The 13,798-nt window shown below is 42.0% G+C and overlaps 1 protein-coding gene across 1 annotated transcript in view; it reads right to left on the bottom strand.

Annotated features, from left to right (window-relative positions):
- PKP1 (plakophilin 1) overlaps window positions 1–13,798 on the bottom strand; it is an 833,005-nt gene that overhangs the window by 357,933 nt on the left and 461,274 nt on the right. Inside the window, exons 5-6 of the mRNA XM_044076546.1 lie at window positions 12,157–12,364; window positions 10,380–10,554 (exon numbers count right to left, since the gene is read on the bottom strand). Of these exons, the coding sequence (XP_043932481.1) occupies window positions 10,380–10,554; window positions 12,157–12,364 (383 nt within the window). The remainder of the gene's footprint in view (window positions 1–10,379; window positions 10,555–12,156; window positions 12,365–13,798) is intronic.

Raw genomic sequence — 13,798 nt, 5'->3', positions numbered from 1 at the left:
AGGTGGGGCAAGTTTTTTTATTCAGGGATGTTTTAGTGCCAAAGAAAAAAAATGCTTGGAGACTAGTTCTGGATCTTTCTTTTCTAAACCTGTTTGTGGTAGTAGTGCCCAAGTTCAAATTATGTCATTTCACAATCTGTTACCTCTTCTTCCTCATTAAAGTTTCCTTGTAGCATTATATTTAAAAGATGCTTATCACATCCAAAACTTCAGACGTTTCTTAAGTTTTTTTCTGTCTGATCACATTATTATTTCTTTGCCTTATCCTTTGGACTGTCCACTGGATCAAGAGTGTTCACAAAGTGTCTAACTCCAGTTACATATAGCTGATTGCAGGCTACAGGGTATCCATTTTTTTCCATATTTAGATGACTTGTTTATCTTTGCCAAGTCTTTTTCAAACTGTCAGGAATCTCTCACTTGGGTGAGACATTTCATACATGGGCTAATATTCCTAAAGAACATTCAAAAGACGTTTTTGACACATTTACAGAGGATTGTACTCCTGGGGTGTCAGCTGGACCACCTCAGTTCAAAGAGCTTTTCTTACACAGGAAAAAATATATCTAAATCTGTTTCTAAGGTTTTCCATTCAAGCTTTGGTCACTGTGAAGTAATACCTCAGGATGTTGGGTCTCATAGCATCAGTTATTCTCAGGATAGCCCTGGCAAGACTCCACATGAGAAAGATACAATATCTGAAGTCACTTTGGTCCCAGAGTCAGCATCCCTTGTCTTTTCAAATCCCAGTGCTGGTGTTTGTCAGAGACATCACATGGTGAAGACAGCAAATATCCCTAAATCTAGGTCTCCCCTTCTCTCTTCCCTCTTCAAAGCAGTCACTCACCACAGATGCCCTGAACCTTGCTTAGGGAGCAGTTTCAGGAGGGACAAAAGTGCAAGGTGTGTGGGACACCAAGAACAGATGCAAGCATGTAAATATAAAAGAGATGGTTGCCATGATCAAGACAGTCATCTCTCTGAATCATCTTTGATCCCTGGGACTTCTTGAAGTTGTTACAGACCATGTCACAGACGTAGTACGTAAGCAAGCAAGGGGGAACCTGAACATACCCCCTTGGCAGACCAACCACATAAACTTGGGATATGGCTTTACAGCACAATATCATTCTACAGGCATCAGAGCAAAATTTTGTGGCAGAAAAGCTGAGCAGGACAAGGGCAGACCCTCACAAATGAAAACTAGATCGGGGGTCTTCCAAGATTTGATCCATCTGTGGGGAGTTCCTAATGTAGACCAATCTGCCTCCTCTCTGAACAATCAGCTGGCAAGATTATGCTCTATTTCTCCTTGAAAGAAGGCCTAGAAGATGAGCGCTTTTTCTTTTACTTGGACAGGAATGTTCTTGTATGCTTTCCCACCCTTTCCACTGATATCCAGGGTATGTCTGAAGATGCAGAAGGAATCCGCCAGGATCACTGTGGTGCCTCCCTTCTGGCCCAAGCAACAGTGGTTCTTTCTTCCTTTTGGAAATGGCCAGGGGCAATTACCACAATCATCCTGACAGAATGGATCTCCTCACACAAGATCAGGGGTGTTTATGATACACCCTGACCCCAATCAAATTCAAGTGACTGCCTGGATGATATGTCTTAATTCCCTTTATACAGGGGACAGCCAGCAGCTACTAACGGAGGCAAGAAGCTTGCTACTGGAATATCATAAATCTAGCTGGTGCCAGCAACATAACCAGCACCCGTTCAGGGCTAGTTGTTCTCTCGTTTTACAATGTTTGTATGAATTATTTTCCTATGGCCTTTCTTACTCCTCCATCTAGGTTCTTAAATCAGCCATTACAGCATGTCTGTCCTTGAATCTTCCTCTTTCAATGCATTCTCATGTCAAAATAGTTTTATTTAAGAGGCTTACAAGAAAAATGCTGGCCTATCCTTGGGATCTTAATTTTGTGGAAGAGAAGCTAACTCTGGCCCCATTTGAACTAGTTAATATGGCTGACTTGAGGTTCTTAAGATGGAAAACAGTTTTACACCAAAAAACGCCAAATAGTTCAAAACTAAAACGCAAACAACAAGAAAGGCAGAAAGTTGCTGGAAAACAAAGCACAGGTGCCGGTAATAGCGTATAATGATTTAATATCCGCTTTCGTCACAACTTCATCAGAATACAAAGGATGTAAAATTCAACTGTCTTGACATAACTAAATCTTTCAGATCTTCGGATCAGTTGTTCATTTCTTGTGAAGATAAGAAGACGGGACGACCTGTGTCAAAACAGACTATTTCCAAAAGGTTGCCTAAGGCTATTACCTTTAGTTATACAAACCACAGCAAAAATATTGCAGGCATGGTCAAAATCGACTGTTCCAGGGCCTTGGCTTCATCTGTGGCTTTTTGGAAAGGGTTGGATTCTAGAAGTATTCTAGAAGCAGCAGCTTGGGATTCTGTATATACTTTTACAAATCACTATAAGCTTGATTACTTCTCTAGGTCTGGATCGTGCTTTGCTAGGGCCATTCTGCAGTGGCTCAATGACCCTTATTCTTCCAGCTCGCAAATGTATTAATCTAGGATAATCTACCCATACAGCTAAGGCTACTGCAGCAGTCATCAGTCTGAGGAACAAGCATACATACGTACAGTTATGAAAGTAAACTTACTGTAACAATAGATGTTCATCGTGTTTCACTGTTGCAGTCATGACTGTAGGGTTGGGTTCTCCCCTGCCGGCAGGCAGTCCTCGGTCGGCCAGAATCCCAAAGTCTGGGTCCGGCATCGGCTGTTCAGCCATGCTCCCTGACGTCAGAGTGCCAGGAGTACAAAGCTGACAGCCGACGCCGTGTTCTCCAGTCTTTCTTGCCGTGCGGTGATAGCAGTTCACATTTGCCGGTCGGCAGACTCCTGACAATTTTTGCTAAACGTACTTCAGTCCGAAGACTTTCTTCTCCTACTCAAAGCTAAGTACCCCGTTGGGGAAACTTTTTTCTTGCTCCAGTCTGATGTCAGAAAAAGTTAATAATTGTATTTCATGTGGGAAGCAAATACCTGATAAGGATTTTCATTCTTACTGTATTCCTTGTTTAGGCCCAGACCACGATGTAGCTAGTTGTCGGTTTTGTGCTAGATTCAATCAGCGTACGATTAAACGAAGGTACGATTTTGCATTTCATTACTTCGGTAGGCACTTTAATTACAAAATGTCATCGGATTCGGTTCCGACTACCGGAATTCACAAACGACGCAAGGATAAAGACAGGCCTCCGAGGTCCAAATCAGATGATACTGTACAGGCAGAGCCAGCTTCAGGTTCGGCCGTCGTCAGTGAGGTGCTTTTGCAGCCCCTGTCGTCAGCCATTTCAGAACCGATGGCCGAAACGGACTCCCACGAGGAGCCAACTAGGCCTTTGAATATTTCTGTTGCAGGACCTTTGGACAATGCTCCTTCGGATGGGTCTGGAGCCGCTGTGCAGGTACCGGCTTCCGAAGGGGTTTTCAGGCCTACTCAGCTTCTAATAAAGGCAAAGACAAAGGCAAAGACTCCTTCCAAATCAAAGACTACAGTTCAGGCCTCTTCTGATCCGGCACCCAAGTCTCAGAAACAGTTACTTAAGATGGCGGAGGACTTACTTACTATGATTAGGGGTTCATATCCCCCTCCAGATAAAAGGCCAAGGCAGGAAGTGTATTATGACTCCACTGATCAGGCTTCTGTTTCTTCAGTTTCTTCTTCTGACCAGGAATATTCTTTCCCTCCTTATGAGGATTCTGATGCTGAGGAATCCATTCCTTCAGCTTCTCCCCCTGAGTATTTCTCTTTTGGGGAAACTTTACATGAAATGAGGGAACATTTTCACTGGGAAGGACAGGAGTACTCAGAATCTAAGAAAAGACTTAGGGATTTTCTTCTTCTTCCCCAACATAGACCCCTGGCTATCCTTCCTATTTTGGATATTGTGGATGATGCTTTTTCAGAGGCTAGCTTAACTCTGGACTCTCTTCCTCCAGCTCCTGTTAAGCCAGATAGATATTATAGGGTTCCTGATTCCCACCAGTTTTTATACAAAAATCCTACTGCTGATCCTGAAACCATTTCTCAGGGTCCTAAGGGGGTTAAGGCCACTACTGCTAAAAACCCCATTCCCACTGAGAAGGATTCCAGATCTTTAGAAAGATGGGGCAAAAAAGTGTACACTTCTGCTACTTTATCTATTAGGGCTTTAAACTGTCAATTTCATATGCTGAAATACCAGCAATTTTTTCTGTCTGTTTTGAAACAAAAGCTAACTTCCATTTCTGCCTGTGCAGATGATAAGGAATTACATGACTTAATGCATGCCACTGAACAAGTTGGGAAGCATGGTTTACACTGTGGATTTGATGCCTTGGAGGCTTCTTGTAGGGCTGCTGCCTCTGGTACAGTCATTAGAAGGCATGCTTGGTTAAAGGAACAAAACTTGCCAGATCAAGTAAAAGCTAAGTTATTGGATGCTCCTGTTGAGCATAATGTTTTGTTTGGACCTAAGGCTGAAGAGGTGATAAAGGAGATGGAGGACAAGGCAAAATCCATGCAAACGGTTAAAGATTTCTTACAAGTACAGCCACCCAGATTTAGTAGGAATTGGCCTTCAAAAAATTGGTCCTTTCCCAATTCAGACAGGCCTCAGAGGGGTAGATACAGACGCTCCCGAGGAAGGCCTCAAACGTAAGCCTCTTATAGACCAAGACAGTGGACTGCTTCCACCCCTAGGGGAGGAGAGGACAGGTCGCAAGCTCATAGAAAACAGACTCAATGACTCCCTCTGTTGGGCTGCAGGAACTTCTTGCCTGGAAGCCCCTCTCGGAGGAAAACTTTCTCTTTTTCACCTAAATTGGACTCATATAACCCAAGACAAATGGGTTCTGGATGTGGTTTCAAGAGGTTACAAATTCCACTTTCATACCCTCCCAAGACCAAGCGGATGACCGGATCTTCCAAAACATCAGTGGTTAGAGGCCTTAAACCAGGTGGAGGCTCTCTTGGCTATGAAAGCCATAGAACTGGTTCCACATTCAGAGATGGGACAAGGTTTTTACTCAAGGCTCTTTCTAGTCCCCAGAAAGCAAAATTCATGGAGACCTATTCTGGATCTGTCAGTCTTGAACACTTTTCTCGAGATACCAAGATTCAAGATGCTTACTCTCCAGCAGCTTCTTCCAATGCTGACCAAAATGCATGGATGGTAACTTTGGATTTAAAGGAGGCATATTTACACATTCCCATCAGGCAGGAATGCAGAAAATACCTCAGGTTCAGGGCCGGATCGAGCCATTATCAATTCTCTGCGCTGCCTTTTGGATTGTCTACTGCACCCAGGGTCTTCACCAAATGCCTGGCTCCAGTAGTAGCTTATTGCAGACTCAAGGGAATTCAAATTTACCCTTATCTGGACGATTGTCTAATTCAGCAGACAGCAAGGATGTCTTACTCCAGCATCTAGAATTTGTTCAGAACCTTCTCAAGTTCCTGGGATTCTCTGTAAACATAAAAAAGTCAAATTTGACAACCTCACAACAGATAACTTTTCTGGGTGCTCTTCTAAACACCACAACCCAGATGGCATTTCTGACATCCGAAAAACAATTACAGCTGGCTTCAACTTTCAAAACCTTGGCAACTTTAACTCAGATTTCTGAAAGAAAATTCCTGCAGGCTTTGGGTTACATGGCCTCCTGCATCCTTCTCGTACCATATGCAAGACCTACATATGAGGAAAATTCAGTGGTACCTAAAAAGTGTATGGTCTCAGCATTGCCACAGTTTAGACATACAGATCACCGTCCTGCCTTGTCTCCAAAAGGAATTCCTTTGGTAGTCCAAGGCATGTACTCTAAACATGGGAAAACCCTTCAGTCTGCCCCCAGCCACTCAGATACTAACCACGGACGCTTCAGATTATGCATGGGGAGCCCACTTTCAGGGCAACTGTCTGCAGGGCCTTTGGACAAAGGATCAGAAGCTCCTGCATATCAATTTAAAGGAAATGTTAGCCGTACAGAACGCTCTATTGGCCTTCAGGAATCTTCTACAACCAGGACAGCTACTAATACGGACAGACAACACCACAATCATGTGGTACATAAACAAGCAAGGGGGATCTCATTCCTATCCCCTTTGCAGACTAGCCATGAATCTATGGAACACAGCTCTAGCTTGCAAACTGGACCTTCAAGCTCAATTTCTACCAGGGAAGCAAAACTTCCTGGCAGACAGTCTGAGCGAAAACCTGTCGGAGCCACACGAATGGATGCTGGACACCAAAATATTCAGGATGATTACAGCAGTCCGGAGATGTCTTCACATAGACCTCTTTGCATCCCACCTCAATCATCAACTGCATATTTTTTGCACCAGGACCTTCCACGAACTAGCTTGGAAAGTGGATGCACTATCATTTAGTTGGAGAAACCTCTCAGGGTATGCCTTCCCGCCTCTTCCTCTTCTTCCACGGGTGTTATTAAAGGTCAAACAGGACAAGCCCAAGATGATAATTTTGCTGGCCCCAAATTGGCCTCGACAATTTTGGTACCCAACTTTGAAAAACCTTTGTCTGCAGCCCCCTTGGATATTACCACAGACTCCGAACCTTCTGTCCCAGCACCAGGGTCAGGTTCTGCACTCCCATATCAAAACTCTCAGCCTGGCAGCCTGGTTAATCCAGGGTCTTTGATTCATTCTCTCCTACCCAAGCAGGTTATGGATGTCATTTTAGAAGCCAGACGTCCTAGCACTAGAAAATCTTATGCAGGAAAATGGAAAAGATTTTGCTCCTGGATGCAGGCTCAGGATTCAGATCCTCTTATTCCTAACATTCCTCTGATTTTACTTTACCTGACAGACCTCTTACATAAGGGTCTCTCTTTCTCTTCCATAAAGATCCATGCTTCTGCTATTTCTGCTCATTATAATACAGACCCTCCTATCTTTTCCCATCAGCTCATGAGACAGTTTCTCAGAGGAGCTAAGAACTTAAGGCCCCCTAGATCTCCTCCCATTCCTGCTTGGGATCTCAACTATGTTTTGGAAAAACTCACCTTACCTCCTTTTGAGCCTGCTGCCACTTCTGACATCAAGTTTTTATCTTGGAAGACAGCCATTCTGTTAGCTCTGACCTCTGCCAGGAGAGTTTCGGAGTTGCAAGCTCTCATGGCTGTAGAACCCTATATTATTTTTCATCAAGACAGGGTGTCTTTAAGGACTAATCCTACTTTCATGCCTAAGGTGGTTTCCAAAGTGGCTTTAAATCAAAGTATTCACTTGCCAACTTTTCTCCCCAGTCCTCAAAATAAGGGGGAAAGGATCTTGCATTCCTTGGATGTACACAGACAACTACGTTTTTACCTGGATAGAAACAAGGACATCAGGAAATCAGAGCAATTGTTTGTTTCTTATGCTTCAAGTTTCCAAGGTAAAGCCATTTCAAAACAGACCATTTCCAAATGGATTGCTCATGGAATCAGATTTTGTTATTCACACCATGGAAAGCAAATCCCAGGAAGTATAAAGACTCACTCTACCAGAGCTGCTGCCACTTCAGCTGCCTTCCTCAGGGGAGTTCCTACCAAAGACATTTTGGAAGCTGCAACTTGGAGTTCAGTGCATACTTTCTCCAAGCACTACAATCTACCTCTCTACTCTAAGTCTAGGGCAGGCTTTCCTTCTGCTGTCTTGCAGGGCCTTTTATCCACCCCCTCTTCTTTATGACCACCCCCTCTTCTTTATGACCACCTCCCTTTTATTCTGCTTTGGGATTCAACAGTGAAAAACGATGAACATAGTACAGTTGTGTACACTTACCATAAATGTAGATGTTCGAGTGTCTTCACTGTTGCAGTCTGGGTTTCCCCTCTTATTTTTTCTTTTGTGTGGTTCCCTTCTTCACCCTTCTTTTGAGGTGTATTTGCAAGGGGTATGGGATCTTACTCAATTTGGAGCACCTGACATCTGGGGCAAGAAAAACTGGAGAACATGGTGTCGGCTGTCAGCTTTGTACTCCTGGCACTCTGACGTCAGGGACCATGGCTGAACAGCCGACGCCGGACCCAGACTTTGGGATTCTGGCCGACCGAGGACTGCCTGCCGGCAGGGGAGAACCCAACCCTACAGTCACGACTGCAACAGTGAAGACACTCGAACATCTACATTTATGGTAAGTGTACACAACTATACTATGTTTGAATGATCACTGCTGGTGTCTTGTTTATACCAGCGTGGGGACATTTAGGTTTTTCTTGTTCCTAGCATTGATCCTTTAGGGCTCTGAGATGTCAAGAACTATGTGGGGGGGGGGCAGGACTCTCTACTGTATTCTGACATCAGCGACCTGAGAAGATACGTTTCTATATGACATTTTATGTATTTATTCATTCATTGTACCAATGGAGTTTTTCTCCCTGGGACTGTGCTAAAAGAGGGTTCTACACCCATTTGGGCTTTCTCAGTCAACAAAGGAAAATAGCTAACTGACTAAATAAATATGTGATTGCAGTCAGACATCTAAGGTGTACAGTCACAGTCATAGAAGTGGATGTAATTGATGGGTGCAGTGTGTGTACTACTGACAACCTGATTAACATTAGGAGTGCTTTTATGTGAGAGCTGTGCCTCCAATGACATTGTGTAAATGCATCTCTAACATACCATATTAGTTTGTTTAATCGGCTGTTTGTCAGTAAACATGAGGCAATTTCTTCATTGCTTCAGGATGCCTATATCCACTAAGCTGATAATAGAGATAGTGGAAAAGTTCTTATCCACGACAACAGACCCTTTTTTATTGATTACACAGTTGTGGTGAGATTAGACAGTTAAGCTGACAGTTTGGGACTCATGCTTGCTTGTACAGCTTGCACTATTCCATGGGTGGTGGTTTACCATTTTGCAAAGTCTAATGTTAAAAGAAATGTTGGCAGGTAATTGTTCTTGAAAATATATCTTTTAGGAATAAGAGTTTGTGTCTGTTGGATCTGGGAGTAAGAATGCATTGTGCCCCTGGAAGTCAGTTTTAGTAAAATAACAAACAGATATAGGCAGCCATTCTGTCTGCATGCTTTTGGATCTGCTATGCATTTTACTACATAATATGTACTGCACGTATCAGTACCACACTTGCAACCATCTCAGTGAGCCGCAGTGGTGCAGAGGTTAGCATTGTCGCCTCACAGCAAGAGGTTCTCCCGTTTGATTCTCGGCTGGAGCGCCTTCTGTGTGGAGTCTGCATGTCCTCCCCACAGTCGAGTGACATTAAAGACATGCAGGTAGGTGCGAGTGTGAATGGGCGTGCCTTCTTTGAGGGATGGGCGTCGGGCTGGCAACTCGGCATCATAAAAATCCACTGCCAATCATGAGCGGACCGGAGTTCCGCTGTGGCAACCCCTAACCGGGAAAAGCCGAAAGACATTACTTTACTTGCAATCATCTCAGTGTTCCTGTTTCTTATTGTTTATTACCATTTATTTTATGTTGCTTCTATTAAATCCAATAACTTAACTGATCAATATTTTAACTGGGTAATTTTACATATAACTGTTAAGGAATTCACTCTCTACATGATCTGTTATAATTTTTAAACTGGGTAATAATGTGCTTACACTTGAGGAAAGTAGATATGTTCTGAGATGGAGTGCATAGTTTTAGAGCTGCGTGTAAATTAAAAAGAGTTTGCAATTGTGATGGCTAGCCAAATGGCACATAGCTCCTATCTGTGGCAGAAAATGACATATTCAGTTACTGACCAACCAGATGTTGAGGATGAGGGAAAGATTTGAATAACCACTGTCAGTTCTCTGGGGGGGTAGATATAGGTTTGTTCATTGCTTGTCAGTCCTTAGTAGAGGTATATGTAATGGTTAACGTGTTTACCTCACAGACAAAAGATACAGGGTTTAATTCTCACCTTCTCTCCTTTGATGGAAATTGGCTAAGCTCAAAATGACCCAGAAGGGCAGCTAGCCTTGTACATAGTTATGAATCTAATTAGAGGTCAGATACTTACATCTTGTAAGCAGCAGAACTGGCATTACAGACAGATACCTGCATAGATCTATGTACGTAGACGCAACTGCTTGTTTCCCGTACTGATGTAATTACATGCTGAGTGCTACTGAGGAGGGAAAAGCAGAGCAACATAATAGAAAAAAATATTTATGCAGTGGGACAGCCTCAGGGGGTTGCTTCACCTGCCATTCACCACTGAGGGAATAACTAAGGTAGTCAGCATTGTACAGTCTTCTGGGACTGACATCAACAGGGAATGAATGAATATATATACACACAAAGAAGTCAGCTAATAATGAAAGGCCTGATCCAGTGCTATAAATTCTATATAGTAATTGGGCAGCTTACTTTAAATATATTACTGTACCTGAGGCAGCCTGTTGTATTGAAGAAGACTTCTGGATCAATTGCATTCCTTGAGACCTTGTTATCTTCTGACCAGCGGGAGTAAGGAATGACAACTTCATTGGTTAAAGTTGGCAAAGCTTTGTTGATCAGTTCATCTTTGAGCTCATCGTGTGAGGACAAGTTCCACATGAAACCTAAAAATAAGCACACAGACAGCACATTAATAGATAAGCACATGAATGTCTCATAAGGAAGCACATCAGTTGTTTCATGCCCCCCCAGACATTTGCACCTTTCTCAATGACATGGTTGTACACCAATCAAAGCCCTTGTACATACAACTAATACATTCACTTATCCTTATTTGAACCTGTTTTTGTAAACTGTACTTGTTTACAGTGCAAAGTTTTGACTCTGTGAATGAAGTTCACTTCAGCCAGTGTATTACTGCTAAAAAGATTGACAGTACTGACCAGTTTTACTTGCCCATTTTAGGAAATTCACTTTGAAAATGTTTAATGAGCATTTTTTCACTTAAAAAGGTAAATGGCCTTCCAAAACATATATTCAAATAAAATTGTTCTTTACATCTACTATATTCATACCATCTTCTTCTTTTGGCTTTTCCCGGTTTGGGGTCGCCACAGCGGATCACCTTGTCCGCTCATGATTGGCACTGGAGTTTTTTACGGTGTCGAGTTGCCAGCCCGGTGCTCAATTTTCCGTAGAAGGCACACACACACTCACTCACACCTAGGGCCAATTTAGAGTTTTATACCAACCATACTTTTCTTTGCCATATGTAGAATGTATACAACTGACTTCTAAATTATTTAGATTGTTCGCACTTTTGTTATAATTTAAACAGCCCTTATGCTGAACACCGAATTCATCCTTTTTTGTATTGCACTCAGATGTTTGTACAAAACTGTTTTACTCATTTTTGAAATGAAGGGTATATTAACTATTCCAGATAATCTTAAAGTCCTAGATGAAGCTGTACCACTACTTAAAGGATAAATGTAGAAGTCAGTATAGTGAAGACATAGTGGGTTAGTTTAGTCCTAAGAATTACATTAATATCATCCCCTGAAATTTACTAATAAGGTATGATGTATTTTGCGGTCAGTAATACAATAGGTAAAATAGAAAATAGTTCTTGCCACTGCTGCTGCTGTTAGAGTTCTTACTTCCTGTACTGTGTATATTGATCACTGGTGGTATAAGATATGACAGTAACTAATGGGGGGGGTCATATTTACTCTTTGTTGACTATTCATGTACTTAATAAGGGTGACATTTTAGCTTGCATTCCTGGGGATAGTTAAATGTGGCTTCTTGTAGCAGTTGTGATGAGTAGATGGGATGTTTATATTGTTAGAATATAGAATAGTGCCGTTTTGTTTTTAAATAAATCCAGGATTATGTAATAGCAGAACTGCAGACTCTAATGAGTTTAAAGAGCACATTACTGCATAAAGGTAGATCATTAAATCTGGTGTTATATTTGGGCCTGTTACGCAATGTAGTGGTACCACAAAGGGTTCACATACTGTTCTGTGGGCTGCTGAGTGCTCCTCTAATGACGCGGTGATGTAGCCTATATGTCACTATTTCTTGATAGTACCATGAGAGTTGCATGCAGTCTTTAGATCATTTATTTAGCATATTCAAAAATGAACCAGTAAACCTTTTAGCTGTTACTCAGTACGGCTCCACTGTGTCATGTCTAACCTAGCCTGACTGAAGCTGACACTTATCGTAATGTGTGAGGTGCATGCTTGAACCATGTTTACCTGTGATCTGTTTCTGTAGTTCAGGACTGGATTTATCACCAAGGATATTAAGAGCTTCCTTTATCCCATTGCATTTTTGTATCTCTCTCTTGTTGTCAGCATTTTTGAACACTGAGTTCCTCAGAGCCCCCATGGCGACCTCCTGTATCTCTGGAAAGTTGCTTCTTAGTAGTCGAACCAACTGTGGGATACCATCACATCTGTAGACCTGCAAAAAAAAAAATAAAGTGTGGTCTGTACTGCCTTGTAAGAACTTCAAAACACTGAATGTTTTCATTTCTTCTTATATGGTGCGCCAGCACTCAGTCATTATTTATGAAGCTAGTGAGAAAAGCTCAGTTTATGTACTTCATATTACCAGATTGTGTATTTCGAGTTTAAGTGCACTGTTTAACATGCTGCTTAACTACAACAATTCCTTGATTAAGAAAGGTTAAAGGAAAAGAAACCACATTGAAATGTTGGCTGGTGCCCCAGTGCATTGTTCCCAAGGAAAGAAAGAAGTTAGTTTCTTGGAACTGTGAGATGTTGGCGAACAGAGGTGGACTTGTTTTGAAATAGGGGCTGGTAGTACAACCAATTAGTAGTTTGATAAGGGTTCTGGCACTGCTACTGTAGCAGAACAACAGTTTTCAAATATAAGAAATGTATTAAAAAGGGGTCTTAACAGCTTTGTCCCCCCAGAAACTCCCAAGTTCATTGCCATGTTTTCTCTGTCAGAGGTTAGTGCTGTACTTGGGTACCTATAGCAATTCAATATAAGATCACATATTTGTAATAAGCACTGATTTATGTACTGCAGGACTGCTTTAACTGTTTCAATATTCTGCATTTATTCATTTACATTACATTTGCCTGAAGGCAACATGAGATAGTCAGCCTATATAGTCTGTTGTTTAAAGGTATTTAAAATTCTACCTCCCCTCCATACCTACCTTCCTCTCCCTTTCTTCATCTGTTATATATCCTCTTAAAGTATGCACTAGTGTATCCCTATAAACTGATTTTTGTGTTCCTTCTGTCTGTCCTGTCCAGGGCAATGCCTTCTCTTCCCCTTGACATGGTTTGTGCACCGTGTTTCCTCGATCTGTTCTACTCTTTAGTGAAAAAAGTCCCAAACCCTTTAAACTCTGCCTATAGCCATTCATGTTCATTCATCACACCATTCTGGTAGATTTCTTGTGAACTCCTTCCAGCAGCTTGGTGATGGAGACAAACAACTCACAGCTATCGTTATGGTGAGTATATAACTTTAATTTCTCCCTCCTTTTGGAAATGAACAAGGGCAATTACTAAAAGCTTCTTCACAGACTGGGCCTACTCACACAAGACATGGGATGTTTGATACAGTCCAACTCACTTCAACTAACTGTCTGGATGACAGAGTTTTAATACTTTTTAGGCATTTGTTGTCTGAGGACATGTAGCAAGTATTACTGGAGGCAAAGAAACCTGTTAGTAGGAAATCATATATTACCAAATGAAAAAGATTTTCCTGGTTCATGCCAAGACAAGAACCAGGACCATTGTAATGCTTGAAAACATGCATCAAACCAAATGAAATATTATTGTTATAGGTGAGTCTTTTTTAAGACTTACAGAGGTACCTTTTACCAGGTTGAGCAAGGAAAGAGTGACGAGT

The sequence above is a fragment of the Protopterus annectens genome, chromosome 7.part0 (genome assembly GCF_019279795.1).
Source record: "Protopterus annectens isolate FY-2018-M chromosome 7.part0, PAN1.0, whole genome shotgun sequence".
NCBI lineage: Eukaryota > Metazoa > Chordata > Ceratodontiformes > Protopteridae > Protopterus > Protopterus annectens.
The sequence above is the reverse complement of the archived record's forward strand: the minus strand, read 5'-3'. Positions and strand labels throughout refer to the sequence as shown.